The sequence below is a fragment of the Nicotiana tabacum genome, chromosome 21, assembly GCF_000715075.1.
Source record: "Nicotiana tabacum cultivar K326 chromosome 21, ASM71507v2, whole genome shotgun sequence".
Classification (NCBI taxonomy): Eukaryota; Viridiplantae; Streptophyta; class Magnoliopsida; order Solanales; family Solanaceae; genus Nicotiana; species Nicotiana tabacum.
In genome coordinates, this window is record NC_134100.1 from 84,202,433 (window position 1) to 84,216,000 (window position 13,568).

Genomic DNA, 13,568 nt, shown 5'->3' on the forward strand with positions numbered 1-13,568 from the left:
AACCAAACCAAATCAAACCAAGTCGAATTTTTTAATCGATTTGATTTGACTTTTCGATTTGGTGCGATTTTTCGTTCACTGTGTACACCCTTAAAGAATAAAAAAATTCTTATTGGGAACGGTTCTCCCTTAATGGGTTCTAAGCGACATGAGTTTGATTTAGACTGGGCCAATATATTTCCGACACCTGAAAGTTAAACCTAAAAAGAGTTTTATGAAAATAGAGAGGAGCAGTAAATAGATAATTCCACTCTAATACGAAATTCAAACTCTGAAACCATTGTTAGCATTATTCGATTCACATAATCTTCACCCCAATATTGTACATACACACACATATACCTACACACAAAAAGACATACATACACATATACATACATATACACACTGTTTTTCACCCCCCCCCCCCCGAACACCCCCTGGGGAGGGGGAAGGGCATGCATGTTGCTTCTCTATTGCAATAATAACATCCTCAGACCTCCATTTAATGCAATATCACCATCTCTCTTCACATAGCATTTACTCCTTCTTCCTCATTTTTTCTCTCCATTTTCTCCATCTCCTTATCTCTACAACACGAGGGGGTTTGTCCACGCTTTCTTCTTCGTCTTTTTCAATGGTCAACTTCATCTCTATATACTTCACTTCTTGACTTGTTTAGCCTATAAAAACCCCCCTCTCCTTTTCACTATTTCTTCACCACATTAGCTAGCCACCCACAAATTAACCCCCTCTATTGTTAGATCTCACAAATTCTTCTTTTTTCTTAGTTTCTTTAAGTTCAATTTAAAGCAAGAACCTCCCTCACTAGAGTATGTACTCAAAACCATTTATTTTTCCTTTTCAGACGCATTTAAATCATTTATTTATTATTTATACACTCGTGTACACATACATATAGTCTGTTGCTCCTACCAATTCTTATGTAGTAAGCTTCTCAATCTTTCTTTTTTTGGGTTTCATCTAGGTTTTTAAGGTTGGTTGATATCCACACATACACACACAAAGAGGAGAGAAAGTAAAATATTTAGTTGCATTTCTCAAGATTTTCGTCGAAGTGAATTATGATCTTTAAAAAAAATAAATTGGGGGTGTGATGTTTTTTTCTTCTACATAACTTAACCCCTATATATATATATATCTGTAAAGTTCACTCTTTGACACTCTTACTATAAATGCAGTAGTCTTTTGAGATTCTCTAATAAAGACACCTATTAATTTCAATAGCAATAAAAAAAATAGTCAAATCTGCCTCATCCTTTCCCAATCCGTTCCCTTTTTTTTTTCTTCTCTTCTTTCTCCATTTTCATCAGCTAAGCAGCTGGTTCGTTTGGCACAATTCAAAACCATAGCTGAAATAAAAATGATTAAGAACAAAAAATTAGTTTTTTTTCTTTGACTTTCTTGAGTTATATGGAGTTTTGGTTTTAGGGTTTTTGCAGAGTGGAGCATGCCGTCCAGAATTTCTCGTCGGTCTAACAAGATGTCATCGTTGGTCGTAAATGATGGAATTGATATTGGATTTTCTTCTTCTGGGCTTCCACTTGGACAGGTCAAATCTAAACACTTCCCTTTTCCGCAGTTGAACGTGTAAAAATTTCAGTATATAAGCTTTAATTCCTTAATTTATTTTTCTATATCTGTGTCTTTTGGGTGTTTTAAGATCGACTGAACTTAAAGTAATGCATGTTTGGATTTCTGAGAAATTTTTTATAGGTATGATGTCATCAAATTGAATTCCTTACTCACGGAGTTTGAATTTCGAGGATCATAGGAGTTTTTCTTTGATTGAAATTTTTTTATATGTCTTTGAGATATTTTAAAATTTTAATTATTGTAAACTTATAATACTTTTATATAGTTTTCAAATATATAAATTTTATTTTAAAAAATATAAAGATTATATGTCCCAGTCAAAACTAAGTGGTTTGACTTTTTATCACATAAATTTGGACAGAGGGAGTATTATGTATATATCTGTTTTTCGTTTTGTTTTACTTCTTGAAAAGAAAAATAAAATAGACTCGAGATAATTTTGTTCTCCTTTTAATTAATCCTTTTAATTTAGTAAAATCTATAATTTTGCAATTTCGAGTGAAATCCTTCTCGAAACTTGGAAACCGCGTCAAAGGAGGTTTTTTTTTTTTTGGGGGGGGGGGGGGGTTTGTAAATATTGGTCAACCAATAGTTTACTGTATTCCAGACATTTTCAACATTGGCTTTTATTTACTAACCAAACTAATTAAAAATAGACCATTTTACTCAAGAAAAGACTTATGTCCCTTTCTCTGTCTTCTGTCTATTTATAGTACTAGGGGTTCTTGACTTCTTTCTTAACAAAAAATCAAAAGCATTATTATATGACCATTTTCTCATTATTTTTACGATCAAAATTTTAGCTTAAATAATAAATAAGATTTGTTACAGTCTAGTAGCATGCTGGACAGTCAGCTCCATTCACTGGACATGTTATCAAATACATCAGAAAGTGAAATGCCAAGACTGAGTAGTGAAGATTTTGGAAGCAAATCTGGTAATGAAGGCAATTCTGCTGGTGATGAACAAGATGTCAATAATAAGAGCCTCAATAAGCGAAAGCGTTATCACCGCCATACTCAGCATCAGATCCAAGAATTGGAAGCGTAAGCCTGAATCCATGAAAATTAACAACAAAAATAAAATAAAAAACTTAACTTATATCCACTGATAGTATAATAAAATATAACTAAAAGCAAAATCGTGACTTTATGGAATTTCTGGTTTGACAAAATCCACGGATAATGTTTTAATATTTATGCGATTTTATTTGGGTTTTTTTTATGGTGTTCAGATATTTTAAGGAATGCCCTCACCCAGATGACAAGCAAAGGAAAGAGCTAAGCCGAGAATTAGGGTTAGAGCCTTTGCAAATCAAATTTTGGTTCCAAAATAAGCGTACTCAGATGAAGGTATAATATATTGCACTTAATTCATTGACTCCACAAAATATTTGTTTTATTTTAATAACTCCACAAGGAAAAGCAAATAAAGAAAGCATGAGAGACATGTTAAACAAATGATATTTATTTTGCAAAAAAAACCAAATCAAATGTAAACAGTTCATCTTACTCAGCTCTTATATAAAAGGAAGTCGGCATTTTCCTTGTTATACTATGAATTTTGACATGTAGTTTCAAATGCTCAATATATTCTATTCTATTTTATGTGATACTTTTTCTTATAGTCTATTTTTAAAAACGCACATGTTTATAATTGAAATATTTTAACTTATTTTAAGAGGCCAAATTTTAAATATTTTAGCGTTGAACTTCACATTTTACTCTTAGTACATGATTTTATAGCTACAAAAATTATCACAAGATGGTTAAAATCACAAACTAAGTTTTTAAAGTTCTCTTTTCTTTTTAACACTTTGTACCTGATTGAACACCATTACATCAAGTGAAATGGGAGTATTAATTATAGAAAATGTGTCAAACATGTCTAAGGGAGTCATTTTCTTGCCTTTGCTATTTAACTTAAGAATGTATCCAAAGTCATGTCTTTACACTAATTTTAATTCTTCTTTGAAATCTTAATGTGATGTAGTTAGCAAACATATTCACACATAGCATTAGTTAGCAAATTGGAGTCCTTAATTTTTAACTTTTATTTCATGTGGATGCAAATTCTTCCTTGACAGACTAAAAATGAGCGCGGTGAAAACTCACACCTTCGAGCAGAAAATGAAAAGCTTAGGGCAGAAAATCTGCGATTCAGAGAAGCTCTGGGCAATGTCTCCTGCCCTAATTGTGGTGGCCAACAACCCCCTATTGGCGAAATGTCATATGATGAACATCAATTAAGATTGGAAAACACTCGACTTAGAGAAGAGGTAACAACTAAACATATTTTTTTAAAAGTTTTTACGTTTTGGATAAAACGCTCCCTACCAAATACGACTGCATATATAGGGCTCGAGCTCGAGACCTCTGGTTAAGGATTTCCATATTGATTTAATGTATAGTCCTAGCTATTTGCCAAAGATTTACCTTATATGCATGCACTTGTATTATAAATAATTTTTTACCAAATTGGTGCAATTTAACCTTCTTTAGAAGAAGTTTATTTTCCTTAAAGTTCAGGTAATTATTTCTATTAGTTATGTATACTCATCTATGCTTGCCTTTAAGATGACATGATATTTCAAATAAATTTTAATATGTCAATGTGTAAAATTAAACCCTTTTTCCACAAGTTTTAATTCTATTCTATACACCGACATTGTAAATATATTTGTATGCTATTGGGTCATCTAAAAAATAATCGTAGGTAATTGTTGTGAAATTAGTAACTTAAAAAATAATGCCTTTAATCTGCTACATTAAAGTACATTGATAGTCATGTGAAAATTCTTTTATATTATCGATGCAATCCTTTTGTCACTTGGTGGTCTCTAATGTAATTTTACTTTATTTCCCCTACCATCCCCACCCTCTTTCTATAGATTGAGCGCATTTCAACTATTGCATCAAAATATGTGGGGAAGCCATTTTCAAACCATAACAATGGTTACTCTCCTCCGCTTGACCTCGGCGTTCCTGCATTTTCAACGCCACAAAGTGTCAATGGAGACGCGTATGGAGATGGCGAAGATGTTATAATAAGTTCAATAATCGGACCGAGTGACGCTGAGAAGCCATTTATCATAGAACTTGCAGTTGCAGCCATGGAAGAGTTTATTCAAATGGCACATATGCAAGAACCACTTTGGTTTCCTAGCATTGAAAATGGAACAAGCTTGTTAAATGAAGAAGAGTATTTTAGGATTTTTCCAAGAGGAATTGGACCTAAGCCTGATGGATTTAAGACTGAAGCTTCAAGGGAAACTGCTGTTGTTATAATGAATCATGTTAACCTTGTGGAAATTCTCATGGATGTGGTACGTTTTTATTTGGTTTTTGTTTCACGTTTGGATTTAAGTTATATGCACTAACATTTAAAATAATTTTTTATATTATCAATATAATTTAACTGGTTGTAGCACGTTGTCACTTTTTTTCCAGGTTATCATATCAGGATTGATATGAAAAGTTACCTATGTTGTAGATCAATTTTACTTGATGGCATAAAAACTTAAATATTGTCGGTGCATAGAACTTAAACTCTTAATAACATTTTACCCAAGGAGCTAGAATTGAGTGTCCATGATATTGAATTTGCAAATAAATATTAGTGTAAAAGAATATGTTAATTAGCTTTACCCATAAACTATAATTCCTAGTCCTAGGACCTCTTGTAGTGTGCTTAGCTTGTTGCTGTTTTAGATAACATACTTTTTTAACTTTATTCACCAAAAGGTCAACTAATAAGATTATAATTGGCAATTTGGATTCAAAATAAATTAGTTATAACAAGGTCACAAATATAAAGATTTATTGCTGCTCTAAGTAGTTGTCTTACGATCACTAATTAGAAATAATGTTTTCGATATAGTCTTGTTTTCCAATATCCAGGCCCCACTTGTGGGATTTCACTGGGTTTGTTGTTGTTGTTCTTATTTTCCAATATGTCGATATGGGAATAACGTATTAATAAGTCTTAGTTTGTCTTGTGATTTCCAGAATCACTGGTCAAGTATGTTTTCTGGTGTTGTGTCGAGGGCTTCAACTATTGATGTACTATCAACTGGAGTAGCAGGTAATTTTACTGGAGCATTGCAAGTGGTAATAAATAGCATTCTCCTTAATTAATCAATTAGTCCAATTACTATACCTATGTGTGTCCCTGATTGTTGAAAAAATTCTTTTACTATAAAAGTTAAACTCTTGTGAATTTTGCAGATATTAGCAGAATTTCAAGTACCCTCTCCCCAGGTTCCAACTCGAGAATGCTACTTTGCTAGGTATTGCAAGCACAGAGTTGACGGTACATGGGCTGTTGTCGACGTTTCATTGGACCATTTACGCGCTATCCCATCTGCTAGGTGCCGGAGAAGGCCCTCAGGGTGCCTTATTCAAGAGATGCCAAATGGGTACTCAAAGGTAAAAATACTTATCAAGAATCATCCAACTACATTGCGATACAAATAGATTAAACTTATATACAGTGACAATATAATTTAACATATTGTAACAAGTTACTTGTCTTATTTTCAAGATTACTAAGTACATGTTCTTACTTTTTAAGTGACATGATCGTGTAAAATCTTTTATCAATGTATAGAACTTAAACTTTTCCGTAATATGCTAACAATTCCTATTAATTAATGTGATTTTTGCACTAGGTCACATGGGTTGAACATATTGAAGTTGACGATAGTGCAGTCCACAATATTTACAAGCCTTTAGTGAGTTCTGGCCTTGCCTTTGGGGCAAAGCGATGGACTGCAACTCTAGATAGGCAATGTGAACGTCTTGCAAGTGCTATGGCCACAAATTTTCCAACCAATGACCTTAGTAACATGGGTAAATACATTAATATAACTGTTAGATGTCACAAGTTAGTAATATATATTCTCCTCAATTAGTATTTCTTATGCAGTGTTGACAAATCAAGATAGCAGAAAGAGTATGTTGAAGTTAGCAGAGAGAATGGTGAATAGCTTTTGTTCTGGAATGAGTGCCACGGCTGGTAATCAATGGTCGACGCTTTCTGGAAGTGGCTCCGATGATAATGTTCGAGTTATGACTAGGAAAAGTGTAGATGATCCTGGGAGACCACCTGGTATTGTGTTAAGTGCTGCAACTTCATTTTGGCTGCCGATTTCTCCTAAAAGAGTATTCGACTTCCTCCGCGATGAAAACACTAGGAGCGAGGTATCACATCGTCGAAGACTCTTAAAATCTAGTTTTATACAAGAGTTTTAACTTATATCCACTGACAATATAAAAGATTCATTGCACTAACTCTAGTTTTATGCAGTAGTTTAACTTATATCCACGACAGTATAAAAGATTCATTACACTGACTCTAGTTTTATGCAGGAGTTTAACTTATATCCATTGACAGTATAAAATTTTCATAACACTGACACTGTTACTCTCCTCTGGTTATAGTGGGACATCCTCTCCAATGGGGGTGTTGTTCAAGAAATGGCTCATATTGCTAATGGAAGGGAAACAGGCAATTGTGTCTCATTATTGAGAGTAAATGTAAGTCAACTATAATCTTCACTTTTACTTTCTTACCTCAATATTCATAAAGTTCCATGGAATTGTGTAATCATCCCATCTAAAAGTCTAAATTGCTAGATGATACACTTTTATTTAATTAATTATACAGGACACATCACATGTGAATCTGATTTTTTTTGTGAGCCATGCATGCGAAAACTCTTTTTTGGTAGTGTACTGGATCTCTGCTTACTCTATTACCATGTTGAACTGATTACCTTCTCTAAAAGTATAAGTTTTTAGAAAAATCACAATTTTGATTAATTAATCATATTCTTAACAAGTTTAACTAAATTAGAGGGATGAATTAAGATACTAATGACTGTGCTTTGCTTGAGCCGAGGTTCTATCAGAAACAGTCTTTGTACCTTCGCAAGGTATGAGTAAGACAACATACACACTACCCTCCTAAGATCACACTTGTGGGATTACACTAGGTTTGTTGTTGTCGTTGTTGAATTAAGATACTAATCCAATCTTTCATTTGTAAATTACAGAGTTCAAACTCAAGCCAAAGCAATATGCTAATATTGCAAGAAAGCAGCACTGATCCAACAAACTCCTATGTTATCTATGCACCTGTTGATATTGGTGCAATGAACATAGTATTGGGTGGTGGAGATCCAGATTTTGTTGCACTTTTACCCTCCGGATTCGCGATACTACCAGATGGCCCTCCAGGAAATAGTAGAGTTGGTTCTGGTGGATCTCTACTAACTGTTGCATTTCAGATTTTGGTTGATTCAATTCCTACTGCAAAGCTTTCACTAGGATCAGTTGCTACTGTGAACAATCTCATTGCTTGCACTGTGGATAGGATCAAAGCTGCTCTTTTATCCGAGAGTACACCTTCTTAAGATGTAAGTATTTCTTTGGCTTTTAAATATGAGCATAAATATATATTTTCTATGGAACATAAATATATATTTGAATTGAATGAGGTATTTAAAAGGAAGATTTGAAATGGGAAGAACCTATTTTATGGAGGGTCTATGAGTTTTAATGATAAGGGACCGTGTACACTGATGCTTTGGTCTAGGAGTAAGAGTGCAGCACATGATATACGGCTGAGGTGCATGTCACGGATTCGAGCCCTACCACATTAAGAGGCGAGCCCGTTATCCTTCTAATTAGAACCATGTGCTACTAGCTCTCGGAGATTTCTCAATTATAAAAAGAGGAAGTTGTTCTTGACACTCTTTATTTCTTATGCACAGAGAGTAGAAAAGAATTTCGTCAACTAAAAGATATTGCGGTTAATTGTCCACACTGTTTGAAATTAGTAAATTGGGAAATTATTCATGCAACAAGGTACCACAAATTAAAATTATGCCGATAACTTAAAAATTTCCTTACGTTATTAGTGTACAAAAATTAAATTATTATTTTAATTTTTTCACTTTTTTGGTTGCAGCTGTGTATGGACAAGGTGAAATAGAGAGGACGGCATGAAATAAGTTAAGCGGAAGTCAAGAGCGCACCTTCATCCTTTGGTTGTATTGTTTGTACAAATCAACCAAGGCGTCTAATTTAAAGCTTTTTCTACAAAGTTTAGATAGGTTAAGTAGAGGTTCGTGAACTGACTTCCAGTGGAAATTCCAAAGAGAATTAGAAAATATAAAGACTATATAGATTCTAGAATATAGAATATATCAGTTGGTCTTTTTTTTTTATTTCCTTTTTCAATACAGGTCTTGATCCTGTGCAATTAGGGTTCACCTCCTGTGTGTCTAGTGCTTCTAGTCTTTGAACTTGAGAGCATTTGGCAGACTTTTTTGTCTGCTTTTGCTTGACTATATCAAAATATATTAGAATTGTGGTTTCTCTTGCTTATTTTTTTGGAACAAGTAGTCGAATTCACTTCACTGTTTACTTTTTTTTTGCTGGCACATAGATTATACACTAATTATCCATAATTATACAAATATTGTATAATCGTTGTCTATTTTTTATTTAAGCGATTGAGTAGTCAGTTATTTAGGTTATTTCTCCTTCTTTTTTCATTTGCTTGAGATGAACATTTCTCAAGTTCTTTTTTTTGATACCTCATAGTTATCATGGGTACATGAATAATACTCGGCCAAATACATAGAGAACCCCTTAAAGTTAATGTCTTTTCATTTAGGACAATTTAGTTGAAGCTATTACCTATTAAACTACTACAATGTTTGTCCAAATGATTTTCGCTTGAAGTTAAGCTCATAAAATAACGTATATATGTTTTTTTTTGAAATCTTTCATGCATCTTTTTCTCAAAAGTTAAGAGTAATTTTAAATCATAATCATAAGTTGATGAGTAAATTTGAACCTTTTTTTCCATAAAAAATTTAGACATATGGAATCTGCCCATTTCATAGAGTTTTATTTATATCAAGAGCAAAAGTATGAATGAATTAAAAATATAATGAGATCAAATCGAGCAATCTCTAATATTATAAAGATAAATTGACATTTCCTACATAAATACTAGTACTACTAATATTTATATTGAAACCGGCGCGAAAATTCCTCCTAAATCATTTCTCAAACTATTCCAAAAGGGAAAGAAACTGAAATAAAGTAACTTGAGACAGTAGAGAAGGAAGATAGTGAGAGAGTCCATGGGGAATGCCTGAAGGCGACAACAGACAACCAAAGCCCCTCAGATGCAACGAATGGGCGACAACAGACACCCATTCACCATTTGAGTTATTGGGTTCAAATTTTAATATTTTACACGTTTAGTATTTCTTGCTGCATATATAGGGATTGAACCAAAGTTATTGAGTTCGACTGAACTTATAAGTTATATTGTGCATCTGCCCAGTACATATAGTTGGGCTCTAGAATGTGTCCGGAGATGTTTGTTTAGGTACTTGTGTGCCAGTAAGTAATGTAGAGAATGTTAGTGTTAGATAACCCTTAGTTTGTCATAAACTATTGAGTATTGGAATTAAACAGGAGAGAGATGGATATAGAGGATTTATATAGCTTATGCATTACCATGATGTTGTTATTGTTGTTGATGTTGAGGTGTTGTTGTGGTATCCTCAATTTAATGAGGAATATTGTAGACTTCAAAATTTTTGTTCAACTTGATTTTAGGTTCCAAAACACTTGCGTTAACTTGGGTATGTGGTAAGGCTAGAGTGTAAAGAGAGAAAGTTGTTAGATCAAGTTTGTAGTGTCGTGGAGTCATTGACTCATTTCTTACCAATGAAGATCGACCCATTATTTCTTTTACACTTGAAATGCAAAGATCTTAATTAGGTTAAGTGTGCCATTAGATGATTAAGCATATTATCTGTTTGGACAGTCAGTGGTTCTTTCAATTTACTCTGTATGTGACGTGTGACTGGGGAGGTAGTTAAACAACATGTTTTGTTTGAAAGGGGAAAAAAGCCTAGCACTTTGCATTCTGTTAAAGAAGCTTCTTGTGTCAAAGATAAAAATGTTTGAAGATGTAAGATCAATAATATAGACTAGTTTTTCCTTTATTAATTGTTTCCTTTTCACAAAAAAAAAAAAAAAAAAAAAAAAGACCTGTCCGACTGACCGGATGTTTGTTAGCTAACCAAAATACATTATTCACTGAGTTTTCGAAGTTGAAGAAAACTGATTTCTCAGTTATTTAAGAAAAAGGTTTACTAGCTAACTGAAAGGCTCAAAACTCATTATCAAAGTCATTTTATGATCTTTCTAGACCAAGTTGGTAAAGTTATTTTGTACTAAAAGTTGTTTATGCCTTTTAAATTTTGAGATATTGTACTAAAAGGGTGATTATTCTCTAAAACATGGTCTCTAAAGCAGAGATTTGAATTCACTATCTGTATGGGTAAAAAATTATCTCTAATATGATTAAGTCATGTTAGCATTAATGAGACATTCACAGGTCGTCGTGTGTTGCCAATGCGACTCGTAAAGACTTGCCCAAAGTCGAAGTGGTTCTAGAAATAATGAAGGTTGCGGTCGAAGACTCAACAAGGATTAAGGTCGAGGAGTCGTCAAAGATCAAGATCGAGGTCGAACATCCTTGACAGAGTTATAACGACTACTTTTAAGATAGGAAACTAAAGAGAATATTCTAGTAGATATTCTCTGCACCTATACTATTAGGGTTAGGAATATGTTCCCTATAAATAGAAAGAGACACAATGATAGGGGACATGATATATTCATTTGTAAAAAAATACATTGACGTTATAGAGAGAATCTGGTCCTATTACAAGCATACAAAAACAACCTTTTTACTAAGATTCTTGTCTAGCATTTCCTTTGGATCCAAAACAACCTAAGTGTTCAAAGGCTTATCAATCATTCATCATTATCAGAGAGAATATCCACTGATCTCATCCCTTTTCGGGTGACTCACACATTTTATTTACTTAAATAACACTTATTGCTATTTATTACTATTTAATGTCATATTTCATCTTTTTGGATCATTGAATACTGTTATTATTGCTTATATTCATTGCTATCCAGACAAATGTCCAAGTTATTTGTCATAACACCGATAGCTTTGTCATTAGCATATTATTATTAACTAAGATTAGGTCTTCTTTATTTAAATCTAATTGGTTGGACCAAAATCTATATTTTTGGTCAAATAGTTTGGCACCGTCTGTGGGGACTTCTTAGTTAATTCTTTTGGTTTCCTTTAGATATATAGCTAACGTGAGTCACTAACCTCACAAACCCCAAGATCTTTCTCTTTCTTTGCACGTACGAAAACCTACATGGCAGGTAACCAAGGAGAGAGGACTAAAATAACAAGTTATTTCCCTAGCAACCTTATGAACGCTATCAACGAGAGCTGTGAAATATTAGGCGAGGACGTGACGCCCACTGCGTCCCAAAGGAGCGAGAGGTCGCCTCCTCCCATTGTAGCATAATAAAACCAAATGGAAAAGGGGCCTCCACGTCCATAGAAGAAGGGATGCCACGGGCCGTAAAAAGCTCCTCGAAGTATGGTTGACCGATACGCTAGTGAGCATTCTCAACAAGCCCACTCCATGCAGGACCACAGAGACTGCAAGAACCTACATAGTGCAACGAGCAGACGAACATGGCGACCAACCGGACCCTCTAACACCAGGTATAACTCACAATGTTACTAACAATACAGGTGACATCGCCATCGCCGATGTTCTAAGGAGGATGTAAGAAATGGAGAATGAAAATAATGCACTCAGAGATCGAATAAAAGAACACTAAGAACGAGTCGATAAGATACCGGGTGCCCCTAAGCTATTGCCAAAGAAAGACGCCGGTAGGTTCGTAGAGTAGCCGTACAACGAAGAAGCAGCCCTTCATGCCATACCAAAGACCTTCAAAATGCAGTCATATCTCAGGATATACGATGGAACGAATGATCTCGAAGATCATGTGACTCATTATGTCACCGCCGTGAAAGGAAACAACCTTACCAAGTAACAAGTGTCTTCTATTTTGCTGAAGAAAATTGGAGAAACTCTTACGGGAGGGGTATTAATATGGTACTCACAGCTACCAGCCCACTCCATAGAAACCTTCAAGGAAATGGCCGATAAGTTCGTAATGGCGCATGCCGGAGCCAGGAAAGTCGAAACAAGAGTAAACGAATATTCGCCATCAAGCAGTCCTTGGGAGAGGGACTGAGGGACTTTCTCGCCCGATTCAACAGGGTAAGGATGACCCTATCAAACGTGTCCCGAGGGGATGGCGGTCGCGACTTTTCAGAACGGGTTGAGTAGAGATGGTTTGAGAGTGACTAGAAAACTGCTGAGCCGATTGATAAAATATCCTCCAACCACTTGGGACGAGATCCATAATGCTTACTATGCCGAAGTCCGAGCAGATGAGGACGACCTCAACGGACCAACTCATCAGCTCATCTCTGTACAAACCGAGTCCAGGCAAGAACGAAGAGACAACATTAGGAGGGATCACCCTGTCTCACGACCCAACATGGAATGACACCAACCATACGACAGGGCCTCCGCCCCACCTTCTCTTTGCTATGAGGAGGGCCATCTAGGCCAAGAACGGGGACTCACCGGAACGAGAGAGGTATGCCCCTTTATTATCTGCTCATAATTTTTGTGTATCACTTACAGAAATAGTCTATACCCTGGAGAAACTCGGAACGAAGGTGAAGTGGCCGCCAAAGATGAGGTCCTATCCGAGCACCAGAAAATCCGACACTCTCTGTGAGTTCCACCAAAAGCGCGGGCACAAAATAGAAGATTGCATCTCCCTCAGGCAAGAAGTTGTAAACATGTTGCGGCAGGGACACCTCAAAAAGTTGTTGAGCGACAAGGGGAGAAATAACTTCGCCAGAGGACGTGAACACCAAGGCCTGCCAAAGCTGCCATCACCAGCTCGTACTATAAATATGATCATTGGCGGCAACGACGATGCCTCCATCAACGGTGTTAAATTCACCACCACTCA

General features: G+C 35.1%; 1 protein-coding gene across 1 annotated transcript; it reads left to right on the forward strand.

Annotated features, from left to right (window-relative positions):
* The first annotated feature begins 508 nt into the window (after window positions 1–508).
* LOC107827933 (homeobox-leucine zipper protein HDG2-like) lies at window positions 509–8,981 on the forward strand. Its single transcript, XM_016655168.2, has 13 exons — window positions 509–812; window positions 1,432–1,552; window positions 2,428–2,642; window positions 2,831–2,948; window positions 3,683–3,874; window positions 4,487–4,921; window positions 5,604–5,705; window positions 5,823–6,023; window positions 6,266–6,446; window positions 6,523–6,797; window positions 7,038–7,133; window positions 7,652–8,014; window positions 8,569–8,981. Exons 2-12 carry the CDS (start codon window positions 1,451–1,453, stop codon window positions 8,009–8,011), a joined length of 2,277 nt encoding a protein of 758 aa, XP_016510654.1. The 5' UTR covers window positions 509–812; window positions 1,432–1,450; the 3' UTR covers window positions 8,012–8,014; window positions 8,569–8,981.
* Window positions 8,982–13,568: the final 4,587 nt, after the last annotated feature.

What these genes read in the sequence shown, in the direction of transcription:
- LOC107827933 (XM_016655168.2), top strand. Translation starts at nt 1,451, where the DNA reads ATGCCGTCCAGAATTTCTCGTCGGTCTAACAAGATGTCATCGTTGGTC. An exon ending in TTACTGGAGCATTGCAAGTG is followed by an intron (nt 5,706 to 5,822) that starts GTAATAAATAGC and finishes TGAATTTTGCAG; the next exon opens with ATATTAGCAGAATTTCAAGT. An exon ending in TCTCATTATTGAGAGTAAAT is followed by an intron (nt 7,134 to 7,651) that starts GTAAGTCAACTA and finishes TGTAAATTACAG; the next exon opens with AGTTCAAACTCAAGCCAAAG.